Source organism: Ictalurus punctatus, chromosome 19, assembly GCF_001660625.3.
Source record: "Ictalurus punctatus breed USDA103 chromosome 19, Coco_2.0, whole genome shotgun sequence".
NCBI lineage: Eukaryota > Metazoa > Chordata > Actinopteri > Siluriformes > Ictaluridae > Ictalurus > Ictalurus punctatus.
The window spans coordinates 20,350,595-20,373,493 of record NC_030434.2 but is presented as its reverse complement, the minus strand read 5'-3'; the positions used below and the strand labels follow the sequence as shown (position 1 = coordinate 20,373,493).

General features: G+C 38.5%; 1 protein-coding gene across 11 annotated transcripts in view; it reads left to right on the top strand.

Moving 5' to 3' along the window:
* The window catches only part of flncb (filamin C, gamma b (actin binding protein 280)), a 78,035-nt gene that overhangs the window by 31,489 nt on the left and 23,647 nt on the right, over positions 1–22,899 (top strand). For 5 of the 11 annotated variants that reach the window (XM_053688218.1, XM_053688214.1, XM_053688213.1 and 2 more), the window contains exons 3-19: positions 4,160–4,257; positions 10,713–10,863; positions 10,961–11,079; positions 11,233–11,310; positions 12,023–12,185; positions 12,315–12,515; positions 12,992–13,132; positions 16,271–16,408; positions 16,533–16,659; positions 17,195–17,331; positions 17,498–17,691; positions 17,867–17,980; positions 18,242–18,385; positions 18,766–18,889; positions 19,858–20,018; positions 20,124–20,214; positions 20,310–20,479. In XM_053688218.1, the coding sequence (XP_053544193.1) occupies positions 4,160–4,257; positions 10,713–10,863; positions 10,961–11,079; positions 11,233–11,310; positions 12,023–12,185; positions 12,315–12,515; positions 12,992–13,132; positions 16,271–16,408; positions 16,533–16,659; positions 17,195–17,331; positions 17,498–17,691; positions 17,867–17,980; positions 18,242–18,385; positions 18,766–18,889; positions 19,858–20,018; positions 20,124–20,214; positions 20,310–20,479 (2,351 nt within the window). The remainder of the gene's footprint in view (positions 1–4,159; positions 4,258–10,712; positions 10,864–10,960; positions 11,080–11,232; positions 11,311–12,022; positions 12,186–12,314; positions 12,516–12,991; positions 13,133–16,270; positions 16,409–16,532; positions 16,660–17,194; positions 17,332–17,497; positions 17,692–17,866; positions 17,981–18,241; positions 18,386–18,765; positions 18,890–19,857; positions 20,019–20,123; positions 20,215–20,309; positions 20,480–22,899) is intronic. The other 6 variants (XM_017494459.3, XM_017494462.3, XM_017494464.3 and 3 more) reach the window with 2 other exon arrangements.

Sequence of the window (22,899 nt, the reverse complement as noted above, 5' to 3'; positions counted from 1 at the left end):
TATGATATTTAAAAAAAAAGCTAGCATGTGGAACCAACTATTATGATTAATATTTAACACTACTGTATAAGTAGCAAATAAAGTCAACCGTGTAATCGATGCTGTTTTGGTTCCTCCCTTGGGCAGAAACAGGCTAATTGCTGCATGCAGAAAGTGTTAAGTCGGTGTAATAATTGTCAAAAACAGATATAAAAAGGCATGCAGTTTGTAAGGTTTGTAAGGTTTTTCCTAATTATGGAGGAAATTGGTTCACCCAGCAGGAACAGAAAGCTCCAGTGTGCTCCACAAAACTCCATCATACTGTAGCTAATGACTCATACAAGATGGCGGCTCATAACAGGGCTGTCGCTCTGAGTGGGGTTCTTTCAGGGGTCCTTACTACACCCTTGGATCATACCATTTTGACCCACCATGTTTGACACTTGGCAACAGCCCTTGTGTATAAAAGACATCTTTTATTTTTCTTGAAAATTTTGTTTATGCTACATTTTTCCATTGCTTAGCGGCCCATGTTTTTTGCTGTGTAGAGCAGATACGTTGCCTTTACACAGTGATTACAATCTCTGAATGGCAGCCGAGCAGAATTCCAGCTCTGGGAAAATCATGCTTTGGGAAAACAGCCTTGGTTAATTACAGCACTGAATACAGTCTGTAGTCCAACTGGGTGTACAACTATGTGGTTCCATGATCGAGGTGCCATGTAGTCCTTGAAACTGTGTTCAAAACATATCTCTAATTTATTATTATTTTTTTTTACAAGGTGCCTTTGTTGAAATGGCTGTATTATCAGTGGCTTGTTGCATGGAATAGGGTTGAATTTTTAGTGCAGAATTAGCAAACATTCAAAATGTGGTTAACTAGCATTCATGCAAATGGCATTTTAACATTAAGGACATTGTAATGATTTACTTAAAATAGATATTTTAAAAATACACATTTTACTTTAAGCTGTATAACATTCTTTCAAAGAGTTCAATAGTGGAAAATAATCATGGTAAGAAGTCTAATCCATCTCTGTCAAAATGGTGACCACTGGTCCTATTTGTTCATGAATTTTTAAAAACATTCCCCTGTGTGCAAAATGTTGACCCAGTTAGAATGCTCTCTGTTAGAGACACACTGTTCCAAATGATTGTGTATCGGATTTTGTAATGTAGCTACTTAACAGTTATGATCATGTGTTACCGTGTACACACACACACACACACACACACACACACACACACACACACACACACACACACACACACACACACACACATGCACACAAAGTTCTAGCTTTGTGAAAATCATGTTGTAGCATTTAGGAAATTAATTTCCCAAGACTCCAGTCTGGGTCTCACTACACAGCTGCCACACATCTGCTTTCCTCATCTTACGACTCACCCCTGGCATGAGTCTAATTTTTTTCTTTGTTTAGACTCGTCACAGCCAAGATCTGGCCAGAACATAAGGTTTGATCTGTAAAATCAGAGAAATCGTCAGCGGAAAAAGATGAAGGGATTAAAATCTCTCTGATTCAGTGCTATAAACGCCATTACATACTGAAACTCTTTAGCTAGCAGACCCATTATATCAATGATGAGTAGTGCCATGCAGCCCGATGGGAAGACTTACTGTTGCCACTACAAAATTCATAATGTCACTTGTTATCCCTTTATAGTTACTTTGCATTACACTTACATTATAACAGCTATAAATATCTGTTCTTGAAGTTAATAAGGCAACAATACAGTTTGTTAAAGAGAAACTGCAAAACACAATGTCCTCCGACATTCCTGTGGCGGAAATCTTAAAGGAAACAGCAATACCTCACTGACATTTGCGACTCCTTCCATAAACGCTTAATACAGAAAACCTCACCATATCAACGCATGATAAATTTGCTATATGCTTTTTAAAATGGCATCCATTTATTATCAGTCTTCAATCATTTATAATGCCCGCCAAATAAGTCCCGGTGAATTTCTGGTTACTACAGCAACGATAACATGATAATGTAAACCCTGTATTATAATCCTGTTACTGTCAGAGCTGCTGTTATAGAAAAGTAATCAACACATTCGGTTCAATTCAATTGTGACTTATATGCATATACTCACTGACGCTGCTAAGTGATTCACTGCTAAGTGGATTGTGTTGTTGTGCAACATGCTCATTGGCCAAAGACAAATCTCAGTTCAGTTGATGTTCATAAGCTTTCCTGCTATTGTGTATTTATCAGTAGATACTGCACAGTGCTAATTGGATCTATGAACATGAATATTAATACAGTCCACATCAAGGGCTCACTAATAATATTCCAGGACGTTAGCATTTCTGACTAGCACTAGCCTTTTGAGCCTGCTCTGGGTCTAATTAGAGGACCAGTGATTGTGCTGTAGTTTTTTGGGGGTGTGTGGGTGAGGGTGATACAGGTGATTGGAAGTGTGTGTGTGCGTGTGCGTGTAAGATCAGGACTTTCTAATTTATATTGTAGCAACATGGAGAGTATCAGAGGCACCAACTCAAACACAATTAAGTGAAAACATGTGCAGCTTTTTGACAATTCTCTGCAAACATACACTGCTGTTTGTGTGTACATTATATAGTGCTTCAGGGTGAGTGGTCTTGAGAGTGTATTTATGTGTAGCATAAGTCTACCTTGCTTTCTTTTTCAAGTCTCTATTTATTCTCAAAAGGGACTTTGACGCTTACATGGCCATTTTGGGTCTGAATGCCAGTTTGGGCCTTTAAACAGCGATGAAAAAGCTTTTGCTTTATCACTTTTGGCAGCAGGAGGTGGACCATTTGAGCTAATCACAGGCTTGTGTGAGTTTAGATCTTGGTACTTGCTGTGCCAAAGGATTAAACAGCCTGAATCTGGTTCTGATATACGTGTTTGGCAGCGACAGTGGAGTCTCGTGGTTTCAGGATCGTTTGTTACGTTTGATTGAAACGCCCCCCACACCCTGCCAGATCGTTATCCAGCGTCTAATAAGCTCACATCTCTGCATTCACGTCACCCGGGAGAGTAGCTAACGTTTGCTTAAGGAAGTTATTTTGTTACTTTAGACTGCCAGGATTCATTAACAGATTGGAGGTGTGAAAAGTGCTTGAGGTCCTGTATCAAGAGCATGATGTAGTGGATATGGTGATGCATTTAAGGTTTACATGGAACATACAGAGAAGTCCTGTTACAGTTACCAAATTTTGGCTAATGATTATGGTACTAATAATCGAATTGTCTTTTCTGTTGATTTTATGTTGCTTTTAATGATATACACTTATTCTACATATTATAAGAACAGCCTATTACTAATACTTCTACTACTACTGCTAATACTTGTATTACTACTAATACTAATAATACTAATATTACTACTGATATTACCACTAAAATTACTCCTATTACTGCCACTTCTTCAACAACAGCTACGACTACTACTATTACTACTATTACTGCTGCTACTACTACTACAAAACCACTACTAGTCCTGCTATTACTGCTACTACTACTACAACTGCTGCCAGTAACACTACTACTACTACTATTACTACTAGTACTACTGCTGCTGTTGCTGCTGCTGCTGCTACAACTACTGCCACTAATATGAATACCAATACTAATATTAGTTTGTGTCTTTAAAATAAGCTAATCCTTAGGAATATGTAGCATACTTAAGTACTTTAAGTGCATTATGGGCATGGATTTTAGTATATTTAAAAGTATACTTAAAACGCCCTATTTAATACACTGGCTTTAATTTTTCTTGGTGCAACCCAGACAAACAGAAATTAGTACACTGACAATGAATTATTCTAACTATTCCCCCAAATATTTGAACCATCCCTTCAACTGCTTTAACTGTTCAGCTATTCCTAGATTGTTAGTCTTCAGTCTGATGTCGGCCGGAATTATTGATGCCTATTCATCCCCTACACTATTAGAAAATGGTATTACAGTGCAAATTGCCAGTCTATTTTCAGTGAAGCATATTCAGCTCCACATTCACCGTACAAACCTGTGTTACATTGTTTGTTATGATCGTTGCAATGACAGAGGCTGGGTTGTGGAACTTAAAGGAATGGTGTCTGTCTACTGTGATTAACACTCTCTCTCTCTCTCTCTCTCTCTCTCTCTCTCTCTGTCCTTCTGTGTCTTTCGTGTCTTGACCAGGTCTGTGTCCTGACTGGGAGATGTGGGACCCCAATCAGCCAGTGGAGAATGCCAGGGAGGCCATGCAGCAGGCTGATGACTGGCTTGGTGTCCCTCAGGTAGGCAATGGATCTCATGTTCACTCATGTGGTCTCTCTGTGAATATTTTGATCTTGGCAAAAAGAAACAGGTGCAACTTTACATTAACTTGCAGTGTTAGGTTAGCTCAGTGAGCTGCACGGTACTTCAGACATTCAGACAGAGATAGTGTTTTTAGTCTGTGTGTGATTTCGTGGAGTATGATCTTGTTCAGGTTTGTCTGAATTTGATCGAGTTTCTCCTTCTATAAATATAAATATAGCCTAATATAAATGTTGTTATGATTTGTCATGCATTTCCTGGAAATGAAATCAGGCTAACTGGTGATGGAACACACAACTATTAATTAATAAATATTACTATTATAAATATTAACTATTAAATAATAAAGTTTGGAGAAGAAACACATAAGGATGACATTATTTACTTTGTGAAGGGATTACTATGCTGTGTTTGCACCAGAGTCTGTAATTATGTGCATATCATGGCATGTAATTAGGCTTTGTGTGTTCCTCTTCTCTCAATTATAGTTCTTGATTAGTTAGTCACTGGCCTCATTAGCGTGAACCTTATTTGTTTGTAATACTACTACTAATAATAACGATAATAATATCCGATGAACAGTGTATGAGGAGTTAAAAAAAGTAAACTCTGAATCATAAAAAACCCTATTTTAAAAATAACTAAAAAATAGCTACTGCTTAGAATTTTTGTGTTGTATATGGGGCTGTTCTGGAATTTCTCAGGTAGCTTATGGGCATGATGGTTATCATGCAGAAAAGCCTTCAAGAGTTATGTGCCAAAAAAGCCATTTTTGCTATCTCCTGACCAGTAGGGGGCAGTGCACCAAAACACTGAAGGTAACCTCAGGGCCTAATGGTGACGAGACATACCAAGTTTTGTCACAATCCCTCAAAGCATTGCGGAGATACAGCCTCAAGTTAAATGTTGCATATTCTTTGTCAAATTCTTTGAAGCACCATTCAAAAATAGCATGGTTTATCAAAATTCTGTGAGTAATTTTTGTCATGAGTGCCTCTAGGTGATGCAGACCAATTTTCTTGCAAATCGGTCAAACGGTCTAGGAGGCGTTCAAAAAAGTATGTTTTCAAAACATTTAAAAATGGCAGACAGGAAGTTTGTTCAATCTTGACATAATTGGTATCATTGTTCTCGGCATGATCCATGGAATCTAACAAGATTCATGACAGTAGGCAAAAGGAGTCAATAGCTATTAGCATTTTTAGAAATATAAGAATAATTTTGACCACAAGGTGGCACTGTCCTGAAACTTTTTAAGTCCCTTCAGAGTATTGTGCCAAAGACATATTCAGAGTTTTGTAACAATACGCCAAGTTGGTCATAAAATACAGCATTTTATGACTACATTCAAAATGGCCGACATCCAAAATGGCCAACATAGGAATTTTTCATATGTTTGGACTTGGTATGCCCCAGTGAATCTATTGAGACCAATTTGATGATTTCATGACAAACTGTTCAGAAGTTATAAGCAAAAATGTGCTTATGGATATTTCATATCCAGTGACCATTAGGTGGCACTGTTCCAAAACTCAGCAGGCACCCTCAATTCATGATGGATATGATAAATAATAAGCTTGGTATAAAGACGCTAAATTGTTATCGAGATATACCCTCACATCCATTTTAGCATGCGCATTGTTGAATTCGTTGAAGCGTCATTCGAAAATGGTATGGTTTATCAAAATTCTGTGAAAATTCAAAATGGCAGGAAATTTTTAATGAAAATCAAATTTTCTTGAGCCAAGGAATCACAGGAAAAAAAATTTGTTTCTAGGACTCATGGTTTAAAAGTTATTAATATAAACGTGAGTGCAACTTTGGACAGTTGGTGGCACTAGAGGGATTGAGTTAGAGACACCAAATTTGCTGTATTTACAGGTCAGAATGTTCTCTATCTGTGTGCCAAATTTCATCTTTCCCACAAGAGGTTCTATGTTCTATGGGCTGCCATAGACTCAAGAGCGGAATAATAATAATAATAATAATAATAATAATAATAATGATAATAATAAAACTAATGAAAACAATAGGGGTCTTAGTCTTAAGCTTGACGCTTAATACTCTTTATTATTATTATTATTATTATTATTATTATTATTATTATTATTATTATAGCTGTAAACAACATAAGGGAAGAGGCAGAGGCAGAAAATAGAGAAAATAAAAATGTAATTATAAAATTATAAAAAATAAATGATTCTTAACACAATAATAAAGTAACCACACAATGAAAAAAAAACCTATTCGGGGAAACGGGTAAATAGCTCAGACAAACAAATAAAACATTATCTCATATACAAGATCCAATATCTCTTCTTTTTCTTTTTCTGGAATATAAAATATCCCAGATCATAACGTTCCTATAATTTGTATTAGATTTATGCTTGGGTTATTTTAGTAGCATATCCAGCATATGAGTATGTACTTTTATACTTTTTACTTTGTTTTGGGCAACAAAGTTTGGCTATGTTGGATTCTGGACTCCTGCTGCACAAATTTCTAACATGAACACACTTTGTACAGTATTTCTTTCCTTGCGATCAAAGTGTTGCAGGTTTACAGTGCATTTGTACATTTATTGCAAATAAAAACAATCCTTGAAATATCAAATGAACCTACATTATGCTATGATGGAAACTGAGCTCAGGAGCATCTTGTTCATCTTGTTCATGTTTCTACAACTTGACTAAAGTTCATCTGTGGTACATTCAGTTGTTTGGACATGATTTGGAATGACAAACTTCTGCCTAAATGGCCACCTGAGCATCACACACATATGTTCAACATCTTATGCCAGATTTATTCCCCCCTTTACTGTTATAATAACCTCCACTATTTTGGGAAGGCTTTGCACTAGATTTTGGAGCATGGCTGTGGGGATTTGTGTTCATTCAGCCACAAGAGCATAAGACCCGTAATGCTAGCGCATGCAAAGACATTCTATACAATTGTACGCATCCACGTTTGTGGCAATGGTTTGGGGAAGGACCACATTATGGGTGTGATGGTGAGGTGTCCACAAACTTTTGGCCATATAGTGTGTCTCACCACAGCTTACCATGCAAAAATAAACCGTGAAGTCATTCAAATTGTCTTCTAAGAGCACTTTAACACCTCAGTTTACTCTGAATCTGATACTTTTGGTTTGTTTGCTATTTGGTTTGGTTTGGCAAAACTTTTTCAATCATTAGTCAGCAATATGGCAACAGAGAACACTAACCCAAGAACAGTAAACAAACATTTCGCCAAGTGCACACTCAAGCACAAAAAAATAGAGCCGGTGCTGAATAAACGGTTAGATAATTATATAAATAATTAGTTTACAATATTTGTGTACCACATCCAGTGTTTTCTCTTTTTCTTTGTTGGTCCAAATACACAGCAGCTCTGTTCTTTGTCTCAGTTTGTGCCTCATGGCTCTGATTCTCAGCTTTACCAAAAAATGTTGCAACCCAATACACAGCATGTTTGTTTCTCTTCCTGCAGTCATGTTAAATCAGAATCCAATCGCTTTCAGACTGCAATTGAACCAAGCAGGAATTCCATGCTCATATGTTCTTTGGTCCGCACCTGATGGGGGGAACACACCAGGGTTTGATTCAAGTAAACTAAACGCTACACATTTGAAAGAATCCTAGAATAGGATAGTGTTGGGGCACAGATCTGGGGAAGCTGTAAATGCTTTGATAAACACAGTGACTCCCATCATTCTTAAATGGAAGAAGTTAAGAACCACTGAGAGCTGAAGCCCGAGAGAAGAGCTTTAGTCAGTGAGGTGACCAAGCTCCTGATGGTCCCTCTGACAGAACTCCAGAAGTCCTGTAGAGGTAGGAGAACCTGCCAGAAGCACAGCCATCTCCACAGAACTCCATCATCAAAAGCTTTAGTGTTGAGAAAATTTCACATGGGAGTTCACTTTGTTGACTCCCAGGCCATGAGAAGCAAGATTCTATGGTGTGCTTAAACCAGGATTGAACTCTTCTGGAAGAAACAAGCCACAGCTCATCATCACTTAACCAATTTGATTCAAATCAGCATCATGCCGTGGGAATGTTTTTTAGCAACATGATGAATATGGCTTCAGATTCTCCAGATGCTAATTTATCTGATTCTGCTGTGTGTTTAAGGAGCATGTTTTGGCAAATGAAGAAAATGTTGAAGAACCATGACCTATTTGCTACATTTTTAATAGGAGTTTTAATTCAGCTGTGGGTTCTCTCTCTCTCTCTCACCCTCTCTCTCTCTCTCTTTCTCTCACTCTCTCTCTCTCTCACTCACTCTCTCTCTCTATCTTTCTTTCTCGCTGTCTGCCTCTCTACAGCTGTGCTAAATTCCTAGGGACACTATTTTCAGATGCTTCTTATCCTTTCAGTCAGGGGTTAAATAAAGCATCCACTTAAACAGCATGGTGTGAAAGAGAGGTGTGAGTGGATAGAAGAGACACAGTGACTCAGAAAACAAATTATACTGCAATTGGAAATGAATATAAAATGGCACTATATCATATGTAAAAGAATGTTTGGCCATTGACACAGCATGTGAGAAGAGTAATAGCATAAACAAGATACTTTTACAATAACCCACATAGCAGGATGAAGGATCTAAACTCCATTTCCATATTACATTTGAGTACAAAATGAAGTAGATCTAATGACAACGAGCTTTACATGTAATATGAAATGCAGTTATGCAGTGTAAATGAACTAGTATTTAACATCATATAGAAAAATACCCTCTCCAGACCACACGTTGTCCAGCTTAGTTTTCCTTCATTTCTTTCCATTAAAAAAAAAGAACGTCTCAGGTGCTTTTAGCGGCACTAAAGTTACTGTTAACTGTTAGTGGTAAGATAAGATTCTTTGTAAAAAAAGGTCCCAGATTCTAGACTGTTGTTTCTGTTGCCACAATAAACATTTTCACTCCCTCTTTCTCTCGTTCTCTCTTTTCTGATCGATGTACATGCCCCTTCATGCCCCATAACCTCAGCTGAAGTGGGTTTTAACATGGTGCTTCTTTTCTCAGGAATCTCATGGGGCTGCACTTCATTTTGAAGTGATCATGACTATGTCCTACTCTATCTGAAGGCTCCAACTCTTCACAGTGAGAACTCTGATGCGTTCCCTTTGAAGGGGTTGAAATTTAAAATGCGTTTGAATATGCTTGTGAGACAGAAAGGGAATTGAGCTGCGAGGAAAAAGTGAAATGCAGTACATAGACGGTATTGCCTTTTTTTTTTTTTTTTTTTTTTTTTTTCATCTGTGACATTGGGACAATTTGCCACACTGAAATGCAACACCTTCACTACATCACTCTTACTGCACTTGAGCTCTTCAGTGAAAGAAAAAAAATCCACAGGTGTTACTTTTTAAAGAATTATATGGAGAACATCAGAAGTGAAAGTAATTTCCCATTCCATTGCATTTCACTTTCATTAATACATTGCAGCCATGCCACACCGAAATGCAATCATCATCCAATGCAGCAGCACGTCTCGTCTTCAACCAGCCCAAAAGGACCCATGTCACACCCCTCTTCATCTCCCTCTACTGGCTTCTTGTATCCGCCTGTATCAAATTCAGGCCTTGATGCTCACGTACAAGACCTTGTCTGGAACAGCACCCTCCTACCTCAACTCTCTGCTTGAGGCTTATGTTCCCTCACGCAATCTGCGTTCGGTTAACGACCGACGCTTAGTAGCACCTTTCCAGAACCTTCACACTATCTGTCTCTCAGTGGTGGAATGAACTTCCAACCTCAATCTGGACCACAGAATCTGTCACTATCTTCAAAAAACAGCTAAAGACCCACCTCTTCCATGAACACCGAACTAACCCCTAAAATGCCAACCCCACATTATCCTAAAAAACCCCCCCCATATAAACAAAACAAATCTACTCTGGATCTTACACCTCTACTCTGTGCACTTTCCTTTTCTAGAACTCAATTATAAATCTTGTATGGTAGCACTACTTGTATTGTTCTCCACTTGATATATCGCTTTGCTTGTATTTCCTCATTTGTAAGTCGCTTTGGATAAATGGTCTGCTAAATGAATACATGTAAATGTAAATGCAATCATTACACTAAGCTATATTTGGGGCATGGTTGTATTCGGAAAAGAGGAAAACATCTTGGAAGACTCATTTTCTAGGCGGTGTTACTGTCCATAAAAAGGAATGACCATTATAGGCCTATTGTTTCTTCATTTCTGCTGCATTGTTGAACCCTTAATTATCATGCTTTACAGAATTGCTACTAAAATGTGTTTTATTTAAGTGTTAAAATGACCGAGAAATTGCTTTACATCACTTAATTTCAGAAGAACACTACAAATGGCTCTTTTGATCTTACTCATAATAAAAATATAACTAGATGTTGTTCCATGTTAACCCTACCAATCTTTAATCACTTTGACCTTTGCCCTGCGCAGGTTATAGCTCCTGAGGAGATTGTGGACCCGAATGTGGATGAGCACTCTGTCATGACTTACCTGTCTCAGTTCCCTAAAGCCAAGTTGAAGCCTGGTGCTCCACTGCGCTCCAAAACTCTGCACCCCAAGAGGGCCAAAGCCTACGGCCCTGGTGAAGGACACTTTTCCCAAATCAAGGGATCCAACATTGTTGTCTTTATTATATAGTTTTTACCCGTCTTATTGTCTTTATCTTTCTCTCTGTTCAGGCATCGAGCCCAGAGGAAACATGGTGTTAAAACCAGCTGAGTTTATAGTTGAGACAGTAGAGGCGGGGCTTGGTGAGGTGCTGGTGTATGTCGAGGATCCTGAAGGTCACACGGAGGAGGTCAGACATCATGTTTAATTTTGAGAATTTGGAATCACAGTTATTTGTAAGACTTTTAGCTTATGCCTCATTGTCCTCATTAGCATAGCATGTACAAAACTAGCATGAGGATTACAAAAATTCACCTCTGACTGTCATCTGTACTTCTTCCAGGCTCGAGTGATCCCCAACAATGACAAGAACAGAACCTACTCTGTAGTCTATTTGCCCAAAGTGGAAGGTCTTCATAAGGTACCCAGCGTTATGTTTTATATTTTGTTGTTTCTTGGTATCAACGTGTACCAAACAGAGACCCTGTATGGGTGGACCGGGAATAGTTGATCACAACCCATTGATTGATCACATGTAATCATCACACAATCATCCTGAGTTGCGAGTTGAGTCCATTTTTTTTTTTTTAACTAGCTGTTCTACCACATGGCTAGTTAAACTCCAGCAATTATGTCATGACTGTCTGCCAAAGGTTTTTTTTTTCTTTCTTTTTCTGGTGACTTTGGGAGGCAATATCGCAATTCTGTCATAATTTAGTCTTTCAGATTTTAACCACAGGCATGTTTTCTTGTCATTTGATTTTTAGAGCTAGATATAAGTGATTCATGTAAAATCTCAAATGGCATTAACTACATAAGGTAATAGAATGTATGTAGTGCTATTTATGCCTGGTAAATTAAAATCTGAGAATCAGTTGTAGTAAATAAGCCATTCTTGGGATTGTTGTTGTATTTTAAGATTGTCCAGCAAGGTTTCAAGATCCTCTTTTTGAAGAGTAAAATATTGGCATCCTAGACTTTTTTGGCTGGCTCACTAGTATTACTTCAGGATAATTAACTTGCCATATCTTATGGTCCTCCCAGATGAATCAAATGCCAGCTCCACACACATTTTAATGTCAAATAAGCATGGCATTTTATGCCATTTTATGTCTGCTTGCTCTTGTGCCCAGGTGAAGGTGTTGTTTGCTGGGCAGGACATTAACAACAGCCCCTTCCTTGTGAACGTGTCCAAAGCTCTGGGAGACCCCAACAAGGTGCAGGCACGTGGTCCAGGCTTGGAACCAGTGGGCAATGTGGCCAACAAGCCCACTTACTTCGACATCTATACTGCAGGTCGGGGTCCAGAGTAGACATGTAAATGTAGACATGTAAACGAAGACATTCAACAAAGTATAGAGTAATCCAGGATAGTTTCATTCATAACCATAACTCTGCGGTACATGAATTTGTGTGTCTTCTCAGGTGCGGGCGCAGGTGACGTGGGTGTGATCATTGTGGATTCACAGGGTCGCAGGGACACGGTGGAGATCATACTGGAGAACAGAGGGGACAGCATTTTCCGCTGCACATACGGCCCTGTACTGGAAGGACCTCATGTTATCTATGTAACATTCGCTGGCCAGCAAATACCCAGAAGCCCTTTTACCGTACACATCTCAGAGGGTAAGACTTGACAACACAACGTGCCTGCTATATGATTTAGCTAATACTGATCACTTAATGACTGTAATCACTTTTACTCCACCCTTCCCCCAACTTTCTGTTTTATTAAAAAAAAAAGCTATTTATAGTAAACACTGACCTTATAGACACATACAGTACCCAGTACAATTTCCCTTTTAATCTCTGTAATTTGCTATTTCTCCCTGACCACTAAAGTCCCTTCTTGTCAGTCGCTGTTATTTGCATAATTACCTAAAGTGCATAATGTAGTTTGGCTGATGGATGTTTTTTCTCATTTCTTGAAAAACATGTATGCTGACTGTGTGATGCTGTGTGAGTGTCCAGGCTGGAACGTGGTTTTTGGGTATCACCGGAGGTTTTCTAGTGTGTTCTCTGCTCCGGGGGATCGGTACACACACATACACACATATTCTGAAAGTGTTGCTGTATTCTTTTTCGCCTGTGTGTCATTCTAGCTCTTCTGAGCAGCGTGCCAGCCGGCTCCCCGGTTCAGATAATCCCTCAGTCTATTCGCACGCCGCCCTCTGAAAAGTCCAAGAAAATGCCCCCCCCAACGCCGCCCAAACCCAGGCGAGCAAGTCAGTACGGCCCGCAGGGTGCGGCACATGCCTGCGCAAGCTTCGTCGTTTCGCTTCCCTCCATCCCATATTCCTCTTTGTCTCTCCCTAATCATCCCTGACCCTTTCTGTCTTTCCTTGTCCCTCCCTGACCCTGTCCATCTCTCCCTGTCCCTGTTTTCCTTTTCAATCCCTCTGGTGTGTCTATTTCGACACTCTAACCCTCTTTCTCCTGGCTTTTTGGCATGTTCCAGTGCTTGGCCATCTGTGACAGCAAAACCGTACATACAACTTGCAGCAGGGAGGGATTGGAATGTATGCAGGACTTTGTGTGAGAGATTCAAAACAGACAAATGCTCGATTTGCTGCTGGTCCCGTCTTAATCCCGCAGAAAGAAAGCTGGACGATCACCTTTACACATGCTCCATTTTCAACTGCACGACCTCTGCAGTTGGGCTGGATCTGATACTTTAATACTCTAATATTTGCTAATGTAATAATTCCAAAATTAACATACCATAACATATGATATAATAATTACTGAACTCTTGAATTATTTTCTAATAACCTTAACCTGACCAGTGATAAAATATTAAGCATGTGATTGATTTATTGCCAAAACTTGGATCTGGCATTCAGGGGGCTCTTGTCAAAGTGAACGTCTAGTAAATCATCATCATCATCATCTTTGTTGTTGTTGTCATGATCATCCTAATCACTGTCCGATCATTATGATCATCATCATCATTATTTGTGTTCATCATGCCTTCCATAATCAGCATCATCCATTTATTGTCTGCTGATTAACACCATCTAACACAACATGGATAGTTCAACTTTATTCAAACATAAATGAGCTGATTTATAGTAATAAGGCCGCATACACATTTTCTTTTCTTCAAGCTCTTTATTTTTGGTTTGGCTAGGTGAGACTGGAATTACAAAATGACTTCAGTTGCTCATTGAAAAGGGCTTTCATTTGGAGCCACTCTATGATGTTGCTAAATTAGTGTATTAGCTCTGTTATTGACCTATGAGATCTGATATTTCCTTCAAAAAAGACCCAGATCTAAAATAAGTCCACGTATTTTTTTTATTCAGTCACTTTTAAATAGACCAATTTTCTAATAGACCAAATTAAGAGTCTTTATGTAGACCATTGACTAATGTCTTTATATAGGTGGGATAGATGATTGCTATCATATACTGCCAAGTTAGCTTTGTTCTGTCTATCTAGCTAGCTAGAAGTGATGATTAATAATATTAATGAACATGACTTGAAATTCCTCTTTAAAATCCTGTCACTTTAGCTCATATTAGCTTGTCTAACATTTAGCAGTAAAGTTGACTCATGTTTACTCTAACTTGTTGACTCTAACTTGCTAACTACCATTCACAAGAATATGTTTAACCTAAATATCTTCTCTGAAATCCTGTCAGGTTAGCACATATTAGCTTGGATAGCTTTAGGAATAAAGATTATGAATTGCATACTGAGATTACTTGCATATGACTTTCTATATCCTCTCAGAAATCCTGTCAGGTTAAAACAAACAAACAAACGAAAACAGACCTCATATTGATCTCCTCAGAAGCCATTTCCTTGGCTTCCTGAAATCCAGTTAGCTTGGCTAGCTTTAGCCAATACTTAAATATACAACTTGAATATCCTTTCAGAAATCCAGTCAGGATAAAAAAAAAAAAGCTCTCAACATGTACTACATATGTACTGTACGTGTACTGTATCTTTGGTATACTTTAACATTTATATTAAGATATTTATGGTTTAAAAGTCTTCTTTGAAATCCTGTCAGGTTCGCTCATATTAACTTGGCTAGCTCTCAGAGTTTAAAAAAAAAAACGACCAAAACCCTCCAGCGATAGACTGGCGCCAATTCTGGGTGAAATCTCAGGATAAGCAGTTCAGCACTTCAGCATTTACTGAAGATGAAGGAAAAAAAGCTAGCTTGCTAATGTTAACAGTAAAGATTATCGACCTTTATATTTGCCTTGCAAATTACACATTACTGGGATTCGCTCCAGATTCATCGTGTCCCTGATTAGGATTAAGCGGTTATTGAAATTGAATGAGTGAACATATACTGTATGTGTGACATAAAAATCTTCCCAGAAATCCTGCCTGGCTAGCTAGGATTAGCTAATCTAATAGTAACAGTAAAGATTATGAAGGTTTATATTAATCTACAGTACAGTACTGTGCAAAAGTTTTAGGCACCCTATTATTTTTAGTACAAACTTTGTTTTTATTTTATGACTTGTACGTTATCGAGTCAGTACAAAAACATTTTAGATTCCCAAAACATTAGTTTTCCAGCACAAAATGAAATGTTACAGAAAAATGTTTGAAAAATGTCATTAAAAAAGCAGCGTATTACGTAAGAGACACGTTTCAGACAAAAAACACAATGAAGGCTGCTGGGTTTTGCTGCAAAAATAAGAAGCGAGTGCGACAGTCAAAGTCTCCAGGTTCTGCAACATGCTCAATAAAACTTATAGCTAATTTCCTCATAAAACTGCACTAACTGTACCAGAGACTACTATTTTCATTTTTTTTGTCACACCTTGCCTTTGTTTCATTCATTACAGTTTACTGCCCTTTACAGTATTTTTTAAATGTAGAAACATTTAATTTCATTATTTTGAAGGCATCGTTGCTCTACAGCATTTCTCTGCATGTGCCTAAAACTTTTGTACAGTTTGTATATAACAAACATTTTCTCAGAAACGAGTCCTGTTGGCTCATGTTAGCTAACTTGCTAACGTTAACGGTAAAAAATTATGAGCATTTACTTTATATTCATATTTGACTGTATTTTAGTTAAAGTAATTCATCTCTAAAAGGGTTTTTCTGGTATTTTAGAACTTTTTGTACTAGCACGAGGGTATGATATTCCTGAATAATTAGTCTAAATAGTCTAAATAATCAAACTTAACATATACATGCAAACTATGTGCTTGAGCTATTAATTTTTCATGTAACCACCCATACATTACTCTCATATGCAGCGACATGCTCATCCGTACTAACACTAAATCCCAAGAGATCTGTGTTATGTCAGTGTGTGTACAGTAGGCATGTACACACACAGTAGTGTGTGTACATGCATCTGTTTACTTATTTTGCGTACAAGCCTAACCCCTTTCCTCACTTATCAGCGAGTAACCCGAATGCTTGTCGGGCCATCGGACGTGGTCTACAGCCCAAGGGTGTGCGGGTGAAGGAGGTGGCTGATTTTAAAGTTTACACCAGAGGGGCAGGCAGCGGAGACCTGCGGGTCCTCATCAAAAACCCAAGTAAGTGAGTTCTGAAGCTCCATCATAAAACCAGATCCAGTTCCAGATTACCTCTAATATCAGTGTTTTCCTGAAGTTATATACCTGTTATTCTATTAAAATTGTCTTTGTTTTTACTGCTAAGAGGGTGGAGATGAACCTGTGAAAGTGTGTGACTTGGGCGATGGAGTATATGAGTGTAACTACTACCCTGTTTTTCCTGGAAAATACACTGTGATCATCACCTGGGGAGGACACGCCATCCCACGCAGGTGAGAACATTACACAGCCATAATCATTTTTAAAGGAATACTCTGGCATTTTTCAGCTTAAGCTCTATACATGCTATAATCTCTATGCTAATTTGCAAATACCTTTCACTGAATACTTCACAAAATGCATTTTCATGAATGTTCAATAACTGCCCTAACAATTCCCCTTAGACTTCCATTATAAATGAGTTTTAAATCCATGTTTTTTTCTGTTCTCTTCTTATTAATGGGAAATGTCTCCAAATTATTGTTAGGGGTTATCAAACATTTGTTAGCGATATGGTAGATGTGGATTATGCTGAAATGCCAACTGGAGTATTCCTTTAATGACAAAGACCTGGGGAAATTAGTTTCATAAATAAGAGATTGAGATATATGAAAACTGTAGTACACTGTAGAGATCATCTGGAGGGGTTTCTGAACAACAGATTTTGTGATACACCCCCCTCACTTGTGTGTGTGTGTGTGTGTGTGTGTGTGTGTGTGTGTGTGTGTGTGTGTGTGTGTGTGTGTGTGTGTGTATGTGTGTGTTTAGTCCATTCGAGGTGTTGATCAGTGAGGATGCAGGAGCTCAGAAGGTGAGAGCGTGGGGTCCAGGCCTGGAGACAGGCATGGTGGGCAAGTCAGCTGACTTTGTTGTGGAGGCCATAGGGACAGAGGTGGGAACTCTGGGTAAGGCTTGTTATGTTTTTCGGTTTTCTCTATTCCTCCAACACAGTCAGAGATCTGAGTTCCTTGGACTCAGTGTTTATAGTGTGTGAGTGTAACAGAAAGCAGGCCATAAACGTAAGCTTCTCTCCCATGACATTTGGGTGTGTGTGTGTATGTATACGTATAGGATTCTCCATTGAAGGCCCGTCTCAGGCTAAGATCGAGTGTGATGATAAGGGTGATGGCTCCTGTGATGTTCTATACTGGCCCACGGAGCCTGGTGACTATGCTGTCCATGTCATCTGTGATGATGAGGACATTAAGGACAGCCCCTTCATGGCACACATACTTCCTGCAGCCAATGATGTTTTTCCTGAGAAGGTCCATCACCACATTGTGCTTTATGTGCCAAAAATTTATGAGTACTGATAATTAAATAGTATATTTAAAATAAAAAAAAAAAACACAACTGAATGATAACCATACTGTCTCATAATGATAGATGAAAATATGTAATGACAGTACTGTTGGGTTTTTCCTTCTCTTCTTGATGCAGGTGAAATGTTATGGTCCTGGTTTGGAGCCCACCGGCTGCATCGTAAACAAACCAGCAGACTTCACTATAGATGCTCAAGGAGCAGGCAGGGGTCAGCTGAAGATCTACGCTCAGGTATCTACCTTCAGTAATTCCTTTGATTGCACAGGCTGAACCCACATCCAAAAGCATTCAGGCTCAGATCCGGTATAAGTATGTGCAGAACCTCCAGAATCCCTTTAAATTATATTCAGAGTCTCTTAAAGTTATTTTATTAGTCATTTTCCATATGTGTCCCTTCATTTTGTAAGAGGACACAATGAGGCACCAGAAATCCTTTTTTTTTATTTTCCCGTATTGCCTTTTTATTTGACTTTGAGCTGACTTTTTTTCTAGGACTCTGAAGGCTACCCTATTGACATCCAAATTACAGACAATGGTGATGACACATTCTTTTGCATCTACATCCCTACAAAACCCATCAAACACACCATCATCATCACCTGGGGTGAAGTCAATGTACCCAACAGTCCATTCAGGGTAAGAGCTCACTCATGTGTAAGACATGATATACAGAATATCCAGTACTTCAATGGCAATGTTATGTTGGGCTGTAAACAAGTCCCGAGGAGACACGTCTAGTCAGTTATTGAGTGCTCCACAACAGAGCGACAAGAAAAATCTAATTTCACATGGATAGACAATGTATTACTTTGAAAGTTGTCATGCAGATTTTGATGATTTCGTCACTATTTTCTTTAAACGAAAGCTGTTTTAACACAACAGTCAGACTATACGTGCCGGCATCTACACCACTAGGGGGCCTGAACAGACAGGCTACAATAAAATGAACATTTAAAGAGAAAAAAATGATCAGTCAATATCAGAGCAGTATTGGTATTTCTCGACTTGAAATTTAGGTGAACATCGGAGAAGGCAGCCATCCTGAGAATGTGAAGGTGTATGGACCGGGTGTGGAGAAAAGTGGTCTGAAAGCCAATGAACCCACCTACTTCACTGTGGATTGCAGTGAGGCTGGCCAAGGTCAGTCTGTGCATCTTATTTCTGTCTCTACTCTCATGTGTTATTTTTTTCTTTTAAATCTCATAATAACTGCACATTTTTACTGTTTAATACCAACACTGTATAATTTGGGCTTGGTACAAGAGGAGTGTAAGTTACATTCAACAAAATTTACAGCACTTTTACCTGACAGTGTAAGGTCTTTTAAGCTTTTATAATTTATCCAAAACTGTCTTTTGAAAAAAAGTGGGGGTTTTTTTTGGTTCTAGATCTCATTAAGACAATAGAAACTGTATTTTCGTGATCATACCACGTGCAAAACACTAGGCATAAGATCACATAAGGTGCATTGTATACACTGTAAATCCAGATAGTTCATTTAACTCAAAAAAATTGAGGAAACTAATTACCTCCAAATTTTTAAGTTGATAGATCAATTTCTTTAAGCCAAATACACTTAAATAGAGTTAATTGAGCTAAATTTTTGTTATATTTAGGTGTATTTGGCTTAAAGAAATTGATTTATCAACTTTAAAATTTTGAGGTAATTAGTTTCCTCAAATTTTTTGAGTTAAATGAACTTATCCGGTTTTACAGTGTACTTTTGCAGCTCACTTGCAGATTTTTATACTGATTTTAGTGGTAGAAACTTAAATATATTTTCTCTTTCAAATATTTTATGTCAGTATTTTAGTCATAGTGTAATAATGCAGAAGCTTGGATACATTTGATGACAACAGAGCACAAACATGAGACAGCTGCGTTGTGGCCAATCAAACTCGCAGAATGTTAACCTTAGAGCCTTGGATCTCATTTAAACCTTTTATTTTATATGCTATAACTATTTTTCTCCCAGAATGTCACTTGAGGCCATTGATATACAGTTATCCAGTGATGTTATTTTTATTGATAATTCTTTTTGATACCATAGTGCATGCAATTTCTACCAAAACTGTATACAATTGTTGTCTTTGTCTTCCATCGTATAGGAGATGTGAGCATTGGGATCAAGTGTGCTCCTGGAGTGGTAGGCCCTGCCGAGGCCGACATCGATTTCGACATTATCAAAAATGACAACGACACATTCACTGTCAAATACACACCACCAGGCCCTGGGCGATACACTATCATGGTGCTGTTTGCTGATCAGGTAGGATTAGCATATTTATTATCTTTAGTATTTTTTCTTTTTTGCGAATGATGACTTTGTTCACATTTCATAATGATGCTAACAATATTTTTCTTTCGACTCCAGGAGATACCCATCAGCCCCTTCCGTATTAAAGTAGATCCCTCTCATGATGCTAATAAAGTGAGAGCAGAGGGTCCAGGACTCTGCAAGATTGGTACGTACGGTTCTGCATCTGTATGTAAGGAAGTCTGTTAGAACAGGCAGTGCTGTTTTATATGATTCATATCATTTTGTGTTAATGGGGTGTAGGTGTGGAAGTGGGCAAGCCAACACACTTCACGATCTACACGAAAGGAGCGGGCAAGGCCACGCCGGAGGTGCACTTTACAGGAGCGCTTAAAGTAGAGGCTGTCAGTGACTTTGAGATCATCGATAACCATGACTACTCCTTTACTGTCCGTTACACTGCACTACAGCAGGTAAGAGGAGGATCAAATATAGTCTGTGTTTATGAAAAAGATAGAGTTTTAACAAATAATATTTCTTAAACAAGATTACACTGGACTCTGTTAACATGTAAGGAATGAAGCACAGCTGGCATTAATTTCCAATAACAGCACTTCCTTAACTACTTAATTCCTCTTAGAAGGACATGTCATAATGACATGTAACTATATATCTGTTTATAGTTACATTCAGTGCCCACAAAACAAGTGGTTTGCTGTTGTCTCTTGTGTTATAACAGCTGTAAACAGTCCATAGAGCATTTGCCATATTAGTCATTTTATACATTGGTACTATAGAAATTATAAACACATTAATATAAACCTTTGAGCCTAAGTTTTGTCAGAGTTTTTGTTTTAAAAAGAAATAATCAGCACCTTCTGAATAATCAGAATCAAGCTTTCAGCAGTACTGAAAAAAAAATAATGGTGTGTAAACATAATATTTAGACATATAAAATTTTTATAGCAGCATATATTAATAACCCAAAAGTTTAAACACTGTCTCTATGATTAATTAAAATATACATTTGATGTTAATTCTATCTGATAAGTGATGAACTGATGAACAGAATATGACTCTAGATAGATAGATCAAAAGCTGAATATTTAGAGGTTGACACTATAAAGGCAAAGCGTGAGAATAAAAGTTACTAGAAATAATTTATATCACATTTAGAAAGAGAGATCGTATGAGATCGATTTTATTGTTCATATCATTACTTACAGATTCAAGATTCAGGATTTTTATTTGTCACATTCACAATTATATACAGTATATGACTTGCAGTGAAATGAAAACCTGGCCGACTCCTCTTTAGCATGTATGGAATATATGCAAATTAATGTGCAAAAATGGATTCACAAAATAAGCAATGAATGTATAAAATATGCAGTATGTTGCGTGTAGTAACGATGCCAAGCGTTGTGTGTGGAGTGTCAGTGTAGTGCAAAGTGACTGGAGAGTCTTTTTGGAGTCCTAAGGGATCTGAGTGTTGAGAAGTCTGATGGCCTGACGGATGAAGCTTCTCCTGAGCCTCTCAGTGTTAGCCATCAGGCTACGGACATGCTTGCCTGATTGCAGCAGGCTGAACACACAGTTACTGAGGTGGGTGGAGTCCCTGATGATTTTAGCAGCTCTTGTACTGCATCGCCTGGTGTAGATGCCATGCAGACCTGGAGATGCGCTCAGCTAAGCGCACCACTCTCTGCAGATCTTTGCGGTCCTGGATAGAGCAGTTTCCGTACCATGCTGAGATGCACTGAGTCATTAAACCTTCTATAGTCCCGTATAGAAAGTTTACCGGATCTCTGGGGAGACCCTGAATTTCCTCAGCAGTCTCAGATGGTACAAGCGTTGTCTGGCTTTTTTCACCTGAGCTTGAGTGTGATACGTCCAGGTCCAGTCCTCCGAGATGTGTAGCTGAATGTGCTCACTCTCTCCATGGGGGTCCCGCTGCTCTCGAGTGGGGTGTAGTTCCTCTGCTGCCTCTTCATGAAATCCACAACTAACTCCTTGGTTTTACTGGCATTCAGGGAGAGACTGTTAACTTGGCACCAAGCTACGAGTTCTCTACCTTGTCAAGGTAGGTGGCTTCGTTGTTGCTGGAGATGAGGCCCATAACCACTGTGTTGTCAGCACACTTGATGATAGAGGCAGAGCTGTGAGAGGACACGCAGTCATGTGTGTAGAGAGAGTAGAGCAGGGGGCTCAGGACACAACCATGTGGGGCTCCGGTGCTCAGGGTCATGGTGTTGGAGGTAAACTGGCGCACACTCACTACCTGTGGTCTGCTAGTGAGAAAGTCCAGGACACAGTCACAGAGGGGATCATTAAGGCCTAGGTCCCTGAGCTTGGAGGCCAACCAGTGTGGGTCTATGGTGTTGAAGGCGGAGCTGTAGTCTATAAATACACACTATATAGCGATTCTGTGACTTAATATAATGAAGGAACCAAACACATTAATTGTATTATGCTAAATTTCTCAGACTTTATTTTTTCTTAAGGATATGAATGAAATGGAATCAATGAAATGATATGATATTTGTACTCATCTCTATTTGTGCTATGGAGATACACTGTCTACATGTTCTATACAATGTTTATACTGTCCTGTCAGTATTTGTTATGATATTTCAGCATTTTTTTTCAAGCATGTATACAATAAAAGCCTTGAAGTCTTAGCACAAATGTATTATTCTGTTAGTAATACAAGGACAAAGGAAGTTGGCAGAGGGATATCAGATCCCACATATCCTCTTTTTTTCAGTGAGCTAATGAATTCAAGGTCTCATGGCTATAAATGTACTGTGTGGTAATTGATTTGACAAAGTGTTAATTACCACTTGATGACTGAGTGTCAGATGTGGGCAGATTTGTCGTGACACATTAAATC